This window comes from Stegodyphus dumicola, chromosome 5 (assembly GCF_044657685.1).
Source record: "Stegodyphus dumicola isolate Sdum_Otavi_A_Nest chromosome 5, ASM4465768v1".
NCBI lineage: Eukaryota > Metazoa > Arthropoda > Arachnida > Araneae > Eresidae > Stegodyphus > Stegodyphus dumicola.
Genome location: NC_140772.1, coordinates 21779927 through 21796854, shown reverse-complemented (window position 1 = coordinate 21796854; position 16928 = coordinate 21779927). Strand labels below are relative to the sequence as shown.

Here is a 16928-nt window from a genome sequence, read left to right as displayed (position 1 = left end):
TCTGTGAACAACGTTTATCTGTGGAGTGACTCCATGATCGTGCTTTCATGGATACAAAAGGAGCCTTACCAGTTGAAGAAATTTGTTGCAAATCGAGTGGCAACAATTCAAGAGTCGACTAATGGTCATCAATGGCGTCATGTGTCATCAAAGGAGAATCCGAGTGACCTTATATCCCGAGGTTTGAATCCCAGTAAACTTCTACAAAATGATATGTGGTGGAAAGGCCCTCTGTTCCTGAGATACGACGACTATCCAAATAGAGAGATTCCGGTGGAAGTCATTATGAAGGACTTTCCAGACGAACTTAAAATCCTTAGTGACTCTAATATTTTTCTTAATGTGAAAGCTAACCCTTTCATTGAGGATTTCTTAAATTTAAGTAACAATTACACTAAAATTATTCGTGTTTTAAGTTTTATTTTTAGGTTTGTAAGCAACTGCAAGGGGAAGGATAAGGTTTCAGGTCCTCTTCAGAGCTCAGAATTAAAAATAGCTGAACTTAAACTGATTAAGCTAATTCAAGATAGTGAATTTAAAAAAGAAATCTCAAGCCTTGAAAAGGAGGGTAAGGTACCTCCAGATAGCAAGGTAAGAAGTGTTTTTCCATTTTTAGATCAATATGGAATTTTAAGAGTTGGAGGCAGATTAGCTAATTGTAAGTTGAATTTTGATAGAAAATTTCCTATAATCTTACCAAAGAATCATAAGTTGACTAATCTAATTATTGTGATGTTTCATAAGAAATACATGCATATTGGTCCACAAGGCTTACTGTCTATTGTTAGACAAGGGTTTTGGCCCTTAAACGGGCGCAACACTTGTAGAAAAATAGTACATGAGTGTGTCGTATGTTTCAAAGCAAAACCAGTGCCCTGTCAACAACTTATGGGTCAACTCCCTCAAGAAAGAGTCAGCCCGAATTTTCCATTCAATTGTGTTGGAGTTGAATTTTTTGGTCCTTATTTTATAAAATACCTACATCAGAGAAAAGGTCGCCTTAACAAGGTGTATGTGTGCATTTTCGTTTGTTTTGTTACCAAAGCTTGTCATCTTGAGTTGGTAACAGACCTGTCTAGTCAAGCATTTATTGCAACCTTAAAGCGTTTTTTCAGCAGGAGAGGCAAGTGTGCACACATATTTTCAGATAACGCAACCAATTTTGTTGGTAGCAACGCAGAATTAAAGAAATTGAATAAGCTAGTCAGCAAACCAGATGATGAATTAGGTAATTATTTATCGAGTGAGAGTATTGATTGGTCGTTCATTCCCCCTAGAGCTCCCAATCATGGAGGTCTTTGGGAGGCAGGTGTCAAATCTGTTAAGTTTCATTTGAAACGCGTAGTAGGCAATTTGAAACTAACCTATGAGGAGTTTCTTACAGTAATTGCTCAAATTGAAGGCATTTTGAATTCTAGGCCCTTGCAACCTTTATCATCCGAACCAGAGGATTTTGATATCTTGACACCAGGCCACTTCCTGATAGGCAGTGGGTGTTTTCGTGGTTTTCCCCATGTGTAACGTGTATACGAGCCAGTTTCCCTTAGAAAGTCCTCCACGAAAGGCATCCCTCCTCTTAGGCAGATAGCCCTAGTGTGCTTTGCCATAATTAAATACACCGTTGAAATACACCACCTGATAGGCAGACCTATCACGGCTATTGCAGAACCTAATATTTTAAACGTTAACGATAATAGATTAAAGAGCTGGCAAAAATTGACTAAAATAGTACAAACAATTTGGAAGTATTGGAGAAATAACTATTTGAGTGCAATGCAAGGAAGAACTAAATGGTTCTTTGAAAAAGACAATGTCAAGGTTGGAACTATGGTAATTTTAAAGACTGATAATGTTCCTGTATGTAACTGGCCTCTTGGCAGAATCGTAGAGATATTCTTAGGTAAAGACAATAAGGTTAGAGTAGTTTCAGTGAAAACGAAAGGAGGTATTTTTAAGCGATCAATTAATAAAATTTGTCTTTTACCTATGCCAAATTAAACAAAAAGTATGTTTGTAATTAATTATTGTATTTTCTTATTATAGTAGTTTGATTTTTTGATGTTATTATTTGATATTTACAATTATTTACCTGTATTTCGTATTGTCACTCTGTGTAATTTTTTATTGTAAGATTTAATTTTGAATGATTACATCATGTCAAGGCGGGCGGTATGTTGCGCCTGCGCGCGCATTTCATAACTAGCGTCGGCGCATGCGTCTTGAGCTCTTGGAGTTCGTGACATGAGATTGTGAGCGAAGAGCGTGTGAGAGAATTCGTGGCTTCGAGTGGCCATGAACTATGTAAATTAATGAGAATTAAAGCGAGATATAATACAGTCCATTGTTCCTGAGTTTACTGAATTATAGTGTAGTGCCTGTGCAAAACAGTCACAGTATTAAGAAAATCTTGCAGCACCTTGCAGATTTTTGGTTAAATTGTTTGAATTTACAGTAGTTTGAAGAAAGCTTGTATTTAAGCTAAATTCAGGTGACTGGTAAATTTTGCATTGCATATTTTAAATCTGACCTTCACAAGTGGTCAGGTAGAATAAATTATAAATTTTCTTATCTCTGTATGTTTATTAGAAATTCTTGTGATTAAAATTTATTCATAAATTATATGTGATATCTTGTAGTTGATGGTAATGGAGTTAACTAAATTAAACCCAGGTCGGGTGTTGGTTCAGTCAAATATGGAGGAATATATTATATAGAACCCTTCTATATAGGTTCCATAGAATGGGAAAAAGTTAAAACCAACAATAAACATTTGCATAAAAACCTTAAAATCATAGAAATTACAGCCATTTCTATAAATTCATGTTATAATAGGGAACTACCTTTCTATCTCCCACAAATCTGGATATCAATAGTACTGCAACCCTATGTGAAACTGCAAAAAATGCAGTAAAAGAAGATGAACATCAGGTTATTCATTTGAATTCTGTATGATGAAATAGATCGGCCAACTGAAAAAACTTTCACTTTAGTGCAACGTCAAATAGTTTAACATGTGTAACAATATTATTTTAATACTATAAGTACCATTCAAATTTCAGGTTCGGTTTCCAGTTTTTTTTTAATAAAAGCAGGTATTGACACAAAACTTACATTAGCAAAGTAAAGTAACATAAAAACCTCCAGAAATAAATAGCATTTATTTTTCTCTTGCACTTTCTAACTCCTTATTGCAGAAAATATGAAATGAAATGCTCTATATGCATTTCATGCAAACAAATACATTAAAGCCTACAAAATGAAAATACCTGTGTGGATATTGGATTCTTAAAGTATTTTGAAAAGAAATGGATAAAATAAATACTTACACATATGAAATGAAACATACAAAGAGAACAAGCATTAAAATGAATCAAGAGAGAAGAGAAAGCAAAACTTAAAATTAGGCAAAACAGAAAGTGCTTGGTACAGATTTTAATCAGAGTTCCCTTCCCCTCTTGACAAAACAGAAAGATTGGATTTGATAAAGTTTTTTTTTTTTTTTTTTTTTTTTTTTAATTAAGATCTATGACAAGTTGCTATGCTGTTTTACTTAATTTTAAATATTAAAAGGGTTCTAGTGTAGAATTGAGTGCCCCTTCGATTGGAGACAATTTTTAAAAATTTTGGCGATGAAACCTCACTTCTGGTTACCACGATAGTTTTAACTTTGTTTTAGCTTCCCGATTTTATTTAAATGAAAATAGATTGATGCGTTACATGGACATATTTAAGGCAGTGTACAATGCCTAGTTTGTGCAGTTCTAGGATGTTTTTTTAAGTAAAAACAGATCAATGTGTACATGGACACAGATCTTGTGCAATTCTTTGACTTCTTATTTTGGTTTTGTGTAGCAGCCATCTTGAAATTGTGCCTCTCTGGTGTCAAAAAAGAATCGCCAATAAACAAGGGGCACCCAATTGCAAACTTTTACCATTAAAAGAATGTCAATTATTTATTTCTTTTTTATTTATTCAGATACATATTTGAATTTTTATCTCTAATTTTGTGTGGCTTTAATATGCTTTCAAGAAACATAATTTTAATCACCATACACATATTTTAAGATCTTACCTCGTGTGGCTTCGATGTGCGCAACCCATGCACCAGGGTCTATTGGACGAACTGGCTCTGTGCGAGGAATAGTGAAATAGCCAGTTGGGTTTGGATCCCAACATTTTGCAACCACCAGTTTAATTGGACTAAAATTTGAATTCATAAAATTAATTCAGCAAATAGCAATAACTGTTTCACACTTCATACAATAATTTAGTAATACAGAAGGAAAAAAATGAATTTATAATATTTTAGCTAACAAAGCTAATGCAATTAATATTTCTGTGTAAAGATACCTTCCAAAAAAGTTTTTATTTTCCAGTACATATATCTTCAGGGGCTTGTCAAGAACCAACTAATATTTGGAATACAGCCGTTAAATAATGAGACAGCAACCCCTTATTTAGCATTGAATAGCACATTCATGGTAAGTTAATATGAATTACTGGAAGCAGAGGGAAAGGATGCAACTTCTACTTGTAGAAAATCCACGCAGAACATTAACCTAGAATTTATTGCAAGTATGAAAAAATTCTAAAAGTCTGAAACTTTTACTGAAATTATATGGCAATAATGTTATATTACATGCACGTGTACTTGAAAAATACTAACAATTTACCAAAAGAAAATGAAACAACAAAAAAGTAAACAAATTAAGAGGATGAATGACCAGCTTGCTTGCTACAGGAAAAATCAATCAAAGGATTAAAAAAACTATGAAAATGTTCACAACAATCACTGATTTAACATTTAGATGAAGAAGACATGATGCACAGTTACAAAGAGATTGCACAACAAAGCTTATGCAGCCAATTGTACACGTAAAAAGTCAGTGGTAAAACAGCAGTCTCCCAAAATTTCAGACAGGAATACAAAAGATGTCCGGAAATGCATTTGCATTCACATCACTGAATAGGATTTGCTAAGAAAAGGATCATCATATACAACAAAATAAAGATTTTTCAGTACAAACTTGAGAGAATACACCAGGAAACTTTCACATTATTGAAAGAAAAAGAAGAATAAATTAAAAGTGATAGCAATGTTAAGACATTTTCTTTCACATTAATGGCTTGGTTATACTAAAATGCGTACCTCCAAGTAAAACAAGGAATTAGCAGAATCACCTCAAAATTCTGACCAAATTAAACCATAAGTGAAGAAGAAAAGCTTTGTTGTGAAAGAACATTGTGCAGAATCTTCACCATGACAATATACCAAATCTCAGTTACTGGGTCATCTTATCCACCATGTGATTTTGGCCTGTTTTTCTATATTACCACACTGAGTATCATGTGGCTTTTAGTTTTTTTTTTTTTACCGCATTAAAAGAAATGCATTTTTAGGCTGTAATTAAGATGAAATGATGGCACTACTTAAAAATCTCATACACGAAAACGAGTGTAAATATAATTACTATTGTTTCCAGCAATGGAAAATTCATGTGCTATGTAGTGTAGATAAAAAGAGAATAGTTTAAAGACAACAGCTACAGGCAAGCTTCAAAGAACAATATACTATTCATTTCATCTTATTTATTTAACACAGAGTTCATACACATGGAAATTAAGTACTTTTAAGAAAAATTTACCAAAAAAAATTAAGGACCTATCAGAAAACGGGTTATAGAGACATTTAGGTTATTTTGAAGCTGGAGAGATGAAAAATGAGCAATGCTCTTGCCGGGACTCGAACCATGGACCTCTCGAATACGCGACAAGTGTGCTCACCACTACACCACGAAGGCATGCTAAGGCGGGAGAAATACCTTATATACCTCCCTTTTAAAGGACGAATGGAAATTAGGGCAACCAATCACCAAATCCTGGTGGTAGGCGCCACTGTAGAAACATTGGGTTATTTCAATGGCAAGAGATAAGAAAAATGTGCAATGCCCTCAACGGGACTTGAACCATGGACCTCTTGAATAGTACACCACGAAGGCATGCTAAGAAGGCAGGAAAAATAACTTATTGGGTAAATATCAGCTTGAAGAAATTCAAGTAATTATCTATGCCCAAACTTATTTTTGTAATATCACTCTATGAACAAAACAGATCTGTATGCAGCATGCATTATTATTACAAAAAATTCAATATTTACCATAATTATACAACAAATACGAGAATAAACTCCACTTCATAAAATTTATAACATTACCGGCATTAAATTACAAAACTTCTTCAAACATTTATATTTAAAACTTACAATAATTCCACATATTTTAATGAAGATTTTATTTAAATTTTAATTTTTTTAAATTTTATTTTAGTTAGCTTTATGTTGATTCTTTCTTTTACGCCTCCTTTTGTCATGTACTCACTCAGTGTAGAGGTTTATGCAGATTTTATGTATTATTATTTAGATTCTGATATATAATGATAATTTTTTTAATTTAAAACAAAATGATCTCAATATTATTTCCATGCAATATGCTGCTGAAAAATTATTCATTTATAGATAAAAAGTGAGAAATTTAGAACCAAATTCACAAAGACATGAAAGAAATAAAATTCAATGTCAGTGAAATTCAAAATTCCCATAAATATGCAAAAAATTAACCTACTGTCACCAAAACAGAAAAACTCTCGTAAACTACAGGTATGTGAAATACAAAAAATACGTATTTACCATTTTTGTACATATTTTAAAATTTATTATTTGTTTAGTTTGGTTTATTTATTATACACATTACACATGGGGAGAACCACGAAAACGTCCATGCAGCCAGCCCGTTCGTTCGCCTTTATTATTTGTTTCTTTTTATTAAAAATATGTATCATTTATTATTTTCATATATATCTTATATCAACTATTGTTAAATTTTTTGTATTTGCATATCTGTAGTTTGCAATTTTTCTGTTTAGGTGACAATAGGTTGATTTTTTACATATTTATGGAAATTTTTGATTTTACCGATAATGAATTTCATTTCTTTCATGTCTGTGAATTTGGTTCTAAATTTCTTACTTTTAGTGGGTGTTTAAATATATATATACATATTTTAAAAATCACTATTAAGTCAGTTTGACTACCCCCTCCCACTCACATGCCCCCCCCAAAAAAAAGAGCTGGAGGTATTTAAGGCAGTCCAAATATAGTTCATCATGTACCGTAGAAGCGAAATCAACAAGTGCAAGATAAGACTTATTCATTCCCTTATTAAACACAAAAGCCTAGCCAGGCCAACATCAACTTAGTTTGTGATATACACTGAAGTGACAAAAGTCATGGGACAGCAATATGCAAATATCTGTATCTGTATATTGGCAGTAATATCGCGTAGGAAATGTATAAATGCGAAGTGCTTTGGCAGGGCTTTCATTTGTGTTCAAGTTATTCATGTTCAAGTTATTCAGGCTTTGACGTGATTATGGCCGCACGACGAGAATTAACAGACTTTGAACGCTGAATGGTGGTTGAAGCTAGACGCATGGGTCATTCCATTTCGGATATCGTTAGGGAATTCAACATTCCGAGATCCACAGTGTCAAGAGTGTGTCGAGAGTATCTAATTTCAGGTATAACATCCCACCATGGACAGCGCAGTGCCGACCACCTGCACTTAACGTCCGAGACCAGCGACGTCTGCGTAGAGTTGTCAATGTTCACAGACAAGCAACACTGCGTCAAATAACCGCAGAAATCAATGTGGGACGTACGAGGGACGTGTCCGATAGGCCAGTGCGGCGAAATTTGTCTTCCTTTGGCTATGCCAGCAGAAGACCGACTCGAGTGCCTTTACTGACAGCACGACATTGCCTGCAGTGACATTCGTGGGCTTGTGAGCATATCGGTTGGTCCCTAAACGAATGGAAAACTGTGGCTTGGTCAAATGAGTCACGATTTCAGTTGGTAAAAGCTGATGGTAGGGTTCGAGTGTGGCGCAGACCCCACGAAGCCATGGACCCAAGTTGTCAACAAGGCACTGTTCAAGCTGGTGGTGGTTCTATAATGGTCTGGGCTGTTTTTACATGGCATGGACTCGGTCCTCTGATGCAACTGAACCGATCATTGACTGGAAATGGATACCTTCAGCTACTTGGAGATCACTTACAGCCATTCATGGACTTCACGTACTCAAACAACGATGGGATTTTTATGGATGACAATGCGCCATGTCACCGGGCCACAATTGTTCGCGATTGGTTAGAAGAACATTCTGGACAATTCCAGCGAATGATCTGGCCACCTAGATCGGCCGACATGAATCCCATCGAACATTTATGGGACATCAGAGAGGTCAGTTCGTGCCCAAAACCCTGCACAGTCAACACTTTCGTAATTATGGATGCCTATAGAGACAGCATGGCTCAATATTCCTGCAGGGGACTTCACGATCACGACTTGTTGGGTCCATGCCACGTCGAGTTGCTGCACTTTGCCGGGCAAAAGGAGGACCGACAAAATATTAGGTAGGAGGTATCCCATGACTTTTGTCACTTCAGTGTAAAACAGCCAAAATGAATGTTACTCATGAATACCAGAGAAAATACATAATATGTTTTCTGAGGAAAGATTCTTATGAAAAACAACAACAGCATGTACAATCAAATTTAATTTTTAACACAGCTGTTACTATATAATATATTGTTTACAAACATGAAATAAAAAAATAATCAAATAAAAGAAGATGGAAAAAAATATGAGAGAGAATCAAGAACTTCATAAGACAAGAAACACACATATTAAAGAAGATCAAGAAGTTCATAAAAAAAAACTTGCTGAAAGATTACTTTATTATCACAACTTTTCGAAGTAAACACCTGAAATTATATTTCTGCTTAGTTTCTAGATAACTACTTACATACTGCTTAAGCTATACATGTATGGCTAAAATTGACTGGAAAGGAAGGAGCTAAACATGTTATAGCAGACAAATAGGAAAATTTACCCGGGTTTTTGCACAGCTTCTCGCAGGACTCTCACTGCATCATCATTGCTCATGTTTTCAAAATTTATGTCATTAACTTGTAAAATCATATCACCAGGTTCTATCCTACCATCTAAGGCAACAGCTCCTCTATAATTATAATTAAAGACTTTTTTTACAATGAAAATACGATGAGAAAAAGACTAATTATTTAAGATTAAAAATATTCACAGAGTAAAAAAAAAAAAAAAAAGTATATAACAAGTATAATAATCAATTATTTAAAAAAAAAGAGTATATAATTAGTATAATAATAAAAGCAAATTAGATTATACAGCCTTAAAACACATTCATATAAACTGGAACAGTTAATAACATAAATTTAAATGCAGCACTTTCTGTGTTGATTTATAAAAAAAAAAAAAAAAAAAATTACCCCCTATAAAAGCACTAATCGAAAAGTAAATAAATTAATGACTTACACAGAGGGTAATAAAAATGTATTTCATGATTTCAGTTATTATTGGAGAAGTTAAAACAACAAGAATCAGCATAATATTCATAAATTTGGAGGACTAGTTTCAAAAGTTTAAATAAAGAACTTTCATCTTCAGCTGCAGAAGTGCAAATGCTATTCATGACACAGTTGTATTTGTATTTCCCAACTCAATTTCTCTGTTCACAACTCAATTTCTCTGTTCTTACAAACTAAACACATTTTATTCAACACATGAAATGTGCTGTAATATGTACTGCATTATTAATAACTCTCAGGGAGAACTAATTACATAAATATAAATATAAACTGAACTAAAAAATACTGAATACAGGAAGTACTTTTGAAATATCAGGGTAAAAATTTAGATCAGAAACTTAACATACATGCAACAATACTTCAGGATGAATAAACTAATGTTTATATATTTACATATACGGCAATGGCTTGTTCAAAGAAACAAATTGGCAGGATAATCAAGCGAGGTGATGGAGCTTCCACTTTCATGCTCACCTACACGAACCTACACCTGGTGAATGAAAACTTAGCTTGCTGCTCTGATTTCAGAAGAGCTTTTTGTACTGTCAAGGATGATGGGAATTGATCAGATTTTAGTGCTAACAAGCTTTTGGAAAAAGTGCACAATTTAATTAAATGAGGTTAGCTATTACATGCAAGATGCTTATTTTTCTGGTATGTTTCTTGGTTTCACATGAAAGTAGATGTTTGGGGATATCTAGTCCTTTCTTTCACTTTCATCTAAGAATCTACATTTTCAGAACAAAAAGTACCAAAAGAACTTACACTCCCTGAAAAATTACATGATTTTCTTTTTGGGATTTTAATTTTCTCTTTCAGTGCTTTTTATTTCTAGCTTATTTAAAGTATTTTCAGTTGGCTTTTGCACAGCTTTTACCTCTAAATTTGGGGTTGTCTAATTCTTTTGTATATTTAAAATAGTTTGGATACCTATGAGTTTCAGCTATTTGCTGCTATGACAAAATTTCACATGGCTGCTCCTCTGCCACTTGCTTTCCTATGCAAAATAATTTCAGTTATTTTGAACAATCTGTATTTCCTCATCTGATTTCCATTTTGGCATAGTCAAAAAAATGCTGTGTGCTCCCCTTTATGGTTTACACACAGTAGCTGCACAGTACAATTTTCACTGTCATGGACTTCCACAAAAAATGTGTACATAAGAGTTTGCCATGATAGGATAGCTTCTAATGGCCACAACGCCGCAAAAATTTGAAATGCAACATCTTACAAAGTAAACTACCTAGCTTTAATACTTTTCAGAAGATCAAGCAAGTGGAAAGTCAGAAGTTACATGTTTTATATTCATAAACTAATTTTCGTTGCACATATTGATCTGCCTAGCAGTGCAAACATTTTCGTCAGGCAGCTCTGATACGATATCCTCTTCTGATACGAAGAAGTTGATCTCAGAAATAACATCATGATTGTAATTCAGTGATCTGTTATGCAAAACTAATGTTTCCTTAATCCAAGCGGGTAACAAATTGATTTGAAGAGACAGTTTTTATTAGCATACTGGAAAAATATGTCTGCTTTATTTATTTGGCTTCATGACAAAAGATCTTTTGTATCTGTGTATTAGGTATAGTGACATTTTTTTAAATCACCTGTGGTGTTGTTGAAGACAAGGAAGCATGGTGGAATTTTTCTTTATTGACATTTATGTTTACCTTTACTTTTTTTTTAAATTAAGACGCAATATGATTTTCTACCTTGGTTTGAATTTTTAGGAAAAAATAAAAGATCTGGACCCACTGATTCCATTCACCATAAAACCCAAAAAGGGAAAACAGATTCCTGTATCAGAGCTAGTCTCACAATCAGCTCTCTTGAAAGCAGGAACTTAAGCAAGGCACTAACGACACCGGCACTAAGGCACTAACACTAAAGACAAGTGACCGGCCAATTCACATTAGCTGGGACAGCCAATGTGTTGGTTACAGTTCCTCTACCTTCAACTAAAAAAGATTTTCCTTTCCAGACTTAGAGGTCTCCATACATGGCAAATGTGTTGACAGTTTTCTCCTCATAAGTAGACAGAGACAAAAGTTCTGTAACAGTATCTCACTTTGAACCCAGATCTCCAACAAGGAAACCATAAGGAAGAAAGGGAAAATTATACGCTAATAAAAGAGGCAAAATAAAAAAAAAAGAGCTAAAGTAAGAAAATAAAAGAGCTTTTTGTGACTACTCACTAAATGATCCCCCGAGGGAATCTGTATGGATGAAAATATTATTTCTTAAGTTCTATAACGTACTGAAATGTAAAATGCTTATTAGAAAATAAATCATTCGTCACAGTATTTTATTAAAGAATGGTCATTAAATATCAATAATGTCTATCATATCTGATAATAAACAAATTGCAGAGAAAATCTGAGGAGAAATTTATGATTACTTACATTAAGAGAAAAAAATTATGCTCACCCTTTCATTATTGAACCAACATAAATACCACCATCTCCTCCTTTATTTGATTGTCCAACTATACTAATGCCTAGGAAGTTCACAGTATCTGCAAAATTTTACATAACAGAGAATTTACCATTGCTACATATACATAAGTATACAACATAATGTGTTCGCTCCAAATATTAAATTCACAACTATAAATCAATCATAACTATCATATCATACACGAGATTAAATTTGTTAGATGGAAATTATTACATAAAGATACAGACAAGAAAACGCAAAATGCTATTTAAAATCAAGATGCAATATATGTATTATGATTACAAAGGAAAATTTTGAAAGTACAGATAATTAGCAAATATCACAAACAGAAAAACAATAAATTCCGGATTTATGAATGTGTGTTATTACCGGATTATTAAAATTATAAACTGCTTTCTTATAACTGAAGATAGGCAAGTAACCTCAAGAAGTAATAAGCTACAAGCATTCAGTCGCTTTAAAGTTTAAAAGCATATAAAAAATATTTTTGGGTGAGAAGTATCAATATTCTTTGAGAATAGCTATTAAGAAGGAATATCTTAAGCACCAAAAATAAAATACCCTCTTGTAGTATTAAATTGCATCCGTTTTAATGATGTCACACAAATCTAAAACTTCATGCAATAACATTTAAAAGGTAAGAAATGCATGCTTAAAAATATTTGAACTGAATAAAATAAAACAAAAATCAGCAAAAATACAGAGATTCAAAACCAATTTAAATTTTTTTCCCCACATAAAAATAAAAAGCATAAAAAGTCCATACCTAAGTTCAATGTAACTGTAATTATATTCAATGACATAGTAGAATCTGTGATGCTGCTGATTGAAGACGTCTATATAAATAAAATAAGAAAATACACACAAAATTATATTCTAAAAATTGAAAAATATTGTCATAAAGTGCGAAATTTTTTAACAGTAACCTTAAATATATGAAGTTAGACAAAAGCATTATGTATGGCAAAGCAAAGAACTATCTAACAGAATAGATGCTTGAGCTGGATCTTTCTGAAAGAAAGCAGTTTACACTCGCATTATGCATCAGGAAAACCACAAAAATTATACGCAGACAGCCACTTGTTGGAAACAGAATCTGCAATACAGTATGAGTGTTTTGTGGCTTTAATAATTCAGCCATTTATGGATAAAATTAGTGAAATTTGTTTATAATATAATTTTTTTAAAAAAAATAACATTAAATCTAAAATGTACCAAGCAATCAATTTACATTCCCACCATGGCTATTCTGTTATACGTCTCTTATGAATATAAAAGCACTACTTCAACAAATATACCTTCTTATTATGTAAACTTATTAATTGGCTAAGCAACATTCGTAGTAATCTTCATGAACAGTCAACATTCATCTATAAACATAACAGATAATAAAATAACAAACCTAAATAATTTTGAATATGAAATTACTCTTACGAAATAATTATACAACACAACTGAAACAAATTTAGCAATACTAAACAGAAAAGACCTTTCATAATGTAGTCATATTGTATTTAAAAATAGCTTTTAGATCAGCTTACTGAAAGAAGAGCAACAAGAAATAAAGTTTGAAGTAATAATAAGAAAATATATATAGGCTGTGCAGTAAGTAATAAGACTAATTTTACTGCTGCGAAACTACTCATCGAAATGTTAATTTCTGTGGCATAAAAAAGTTTGTTGTCTGTATTAACAAAAGATACCGACAAATGGCGTGTACAGGCTCATGTTCCTGAGTATCACGTGATTGAACTAAAGCGTGTTTGTGGGCACTCAGCAAAAATCAGCATCGGAGACCTTGACATGATACATGAAGCCTTCAACGATGAAGCGTTACGAAGGCAAGTGTTTTTCGCTGGCATAAAGCTTTTAAGGAAGGAAAGCAAAATATGGAAGATACTGAACGTGAGGAACAACCTTCAATGTCTGTCACAGAGATATTAATTAACACAGCTGTGGTTATCATTAAAGAGGACTGCAGAATTACAGTATGTCAGGTGTATGCTCTCTTGAATATTTCTGTAGGAAGTGTTCATTCAATCATGGCAGAACATTTGCAACTGAAACGTGTTTGTGCACGATGCATTCTGAAATTGTTGACACCTGAGCAAATGCAGCATAGAAAGGATGTGTGCTCAGAATGCAAAGAAAGACTAGAACAAGAAGGTGACAATTTCTTAAAACACATCATCACAGCAGACGAAGCTTGGTTGTATCACTATGACCCAACCATGAAACAACAAAGTAGTAGTGAATGGAAGCATCAGTCTTCGCCTACTCCCAAGAAAGCAAAAACTGTAAACTCAGCTGGCAAAGTTATGACCATATATTTTTTTTTAATTATGAAGAAATTGTGTATCAACACGCAGTTGAACCCGGTAATACCATAAGCAGCTCGTACTACACGAATGTCCTATGAGCAATGGTACAACACATTCAAAGGAAACGTCCATTGCTCCGAAATGGCTTCCTACTGCATCATGACAATGCCCGACCACATACTGCTTGTTGCATACAGGATGTTTTGGAGCAGAACAACGTAGAGATTTTACCGCACTCTCCATACAGTCCTGATCTCGCTCCATTCGATTTCTAGATGTTTCCTGAACTTATGAAACCATTACAAGGCAAATATTTTGCAAGCAACAAAGAATGTCTAAATGCTGCAGAGGCAGTTTTGAAAAAGCTCTCATAAAATGGACTTTTACATGTATTTCAGAAGTGGACAAAATGTTGGGATAAATGCATTGCATGCAGCGGTAGTTACTTTGAAAAAGACTACGTAAATATTGACGATTAAAGGTATTCTCTGTATTTTTTTATAGTTTTAGTCTTATTGAACAGCCCTTGTATAATAAATAAATAAATAAACACGCGGAAGTTAAATTCAGATATGCAAAACACCCCAACAGAACACAGAACTTAACATACATACAAAATATATTACATTAGAAAATGACTATTTCAATGCCTCTGCCAAAAAAATAAGGATAAGAATTTCCTTTTTACATAGATTATGGAAGCAAATTGGATTAGAGAGTTGAACTAGTATGGATTTTTTTTAAAATTTATTTATGGCAAAAATGATTGGACTGAATCAATCCTTTTTACATGCTTTATCATAATAAAATAATCTAATCTGCATGCCCAATACTTACAACCCCAATTTTACATACTTCTAATTCAATCTAACTAAAGTAAAATATTTCACAATTTTATAATGACACAGTCCAAATTCAATTGAATTATTTTATTATGGCAAAGGGTTAGAATGGCTTGTATTAATTAGACTGCTTTAAGAACCATATTGAATTTTATGGAAAAGCATAGAAAAAAGATTGAACTGACTTTGTTAGGTTTGTGCACATGAATCACATTGGATTGTTTAATCTAATAAAATATACTACGATTATCTACTTATGCAAAGGGGGACTAATGGAAACGGGACTGCATTTGTGCTGCATGCACAGAAAATTGATGAAACCAGATCTATCACCAAAACCAGAAGTTGGGGTCAGTCGCAGAACTTGTTAGCTTTAAGAACTTGGCTTTTTTCTTTTTTTTCAAAAGCATCATGTGCTAATACTAGATGCTGAAACATTGGCAGGAGGCTCAATTAAAAGCAATAAACAATTAAAAGGCTCATTAATACATACCATGAGTGGTGCGATATTTTTTTTATTTTTTAAGAGGTATACCGCATAATATTTCTAATTAATATACTGTATTATAACATACTCAACGATGGTTCAAATATAACCTGCTGTTTAATAATAAAGGCATATGCCAATTTAACACAGTACTACAGTTTGTCATACTGCATCTGCTGTGTTATGACAAACCTAGCATTTTAATTAGTTTAGATTTAACGTACTGTTGAATTATAATTTGTATTGCATAATATTATTTAGAAATGGATTTATTATGTCCTATGCTTTTGAAATTTGTATCTATTAAAATATATAATGTACCTGTTAAATTATTTTATTTTATTACACCTTAAAGGCAGAATTCTAATTAAAAATAATAAATTTTAAAAAAATTAAAAAGACAAGTTACTTGCAAAGATCATTAGACACATTGCGTGGCAATAAATATACTAGCAATCAATTGTAGGCTATAAATTGCTTACGTGATAAAATTCCTGGTGATCAGTTGTAGGCGGTAAATTGCTCACAGTCATTTTTTCCTACATTCTGCTAGGCTATTAAGACTGACATGTACTCTTTTCCTCCCTTATTTCATAGGCTATCAAAACATTTATTCATATTCTATTTACAATCAATATCAGCTATAAAGAACATGGCTTATGAGGAATGAAGCCTTCCATCCTTTCCCATTTCCTATACACACATAATGCTATTTTAAACTGCTACAGCAAACTTCTAAGAGTATGAAAATCGAATAAAACAAACTATATGAATATCTTTGACTGGGGGGGGATATATTTTCCCCAAATTCTGCGATTTAGGGGGGAAAAACTACTAAACATCAAAATCATCCATGTTTAGGATATTAGGATCCATATTCAATCAGTTAGAGGAAAACACCTTTACATTAATTCCTTTTATCTTCAATACACTTTTCTTTCATATTCTAAATAAATACTGTGCAAGACAGATATGAAACACAAACAAGATGAGCTGTAAACAAAGTTTTTGCACTGAAGAGAAGGTGAACATTATTTGAAAATAATAAAATGTAAGCAGACAAATCAATATCTGCCACAAATACAGTTTATCCAAACTTATTGTTGGCAACATATGAAAAAAATCAAAACGTGATTATTTCTACTCACAGAAAAATTGTGGGTATGAGAAAAAAATTGAGAAAGGTAGATTAGAAGAATGTTGAAGAAGCATTAATAAAGTGGTTGACCATTCAAAGAAGTCGTAATTTGCCAATGTCTGAACAAATGTTTTGGACAAAGGACTATGAATTTGCCAGATATTTGGGAGAGATTGAAAAAGAATGAACAACAAATTTAATAACTGTGCAGCTAGCGG

The 16928-nt window shown here is 33.0% G+C and overlaps 1 protein-coding gene across 2 annotated transcripts in view; it reads right to left on the bottom strand.

Moving 5' to 3' along the window:
- LOC118183596 (segment polarity protein dishevelled homolog DVL-3-like) overlaps positions 1 to 16928 on the bottom strand; it is a 66194-nt gene that overhangs the window by 19581 nt on the left and 29685 nt on the right. For both annotated transcript variants that reach the window (XM_085816498.1, XM_085816499.1), the window contains exons 10-13: positions 12689 to 12758; positions 11893 to 11980; positions 8949 to 9077; positions 4073 to 4200 (exon numbers count right to left, since the gene is read on the bottom strand). In XM_085816498.1, the coding sequence (XP_085672624.1) occupies positions 4073 to 4200; positions 8949 to 9077; positions 11893 to 11980; positions 12689 to 12758 (415 nt within the window). The remainder of the gene's footprint in view (positions 1 to 4072; positions 4201 to 8948; positions 9078 to 11892; positions 11981 to 12688; positions 12759 to 16928) is intronic.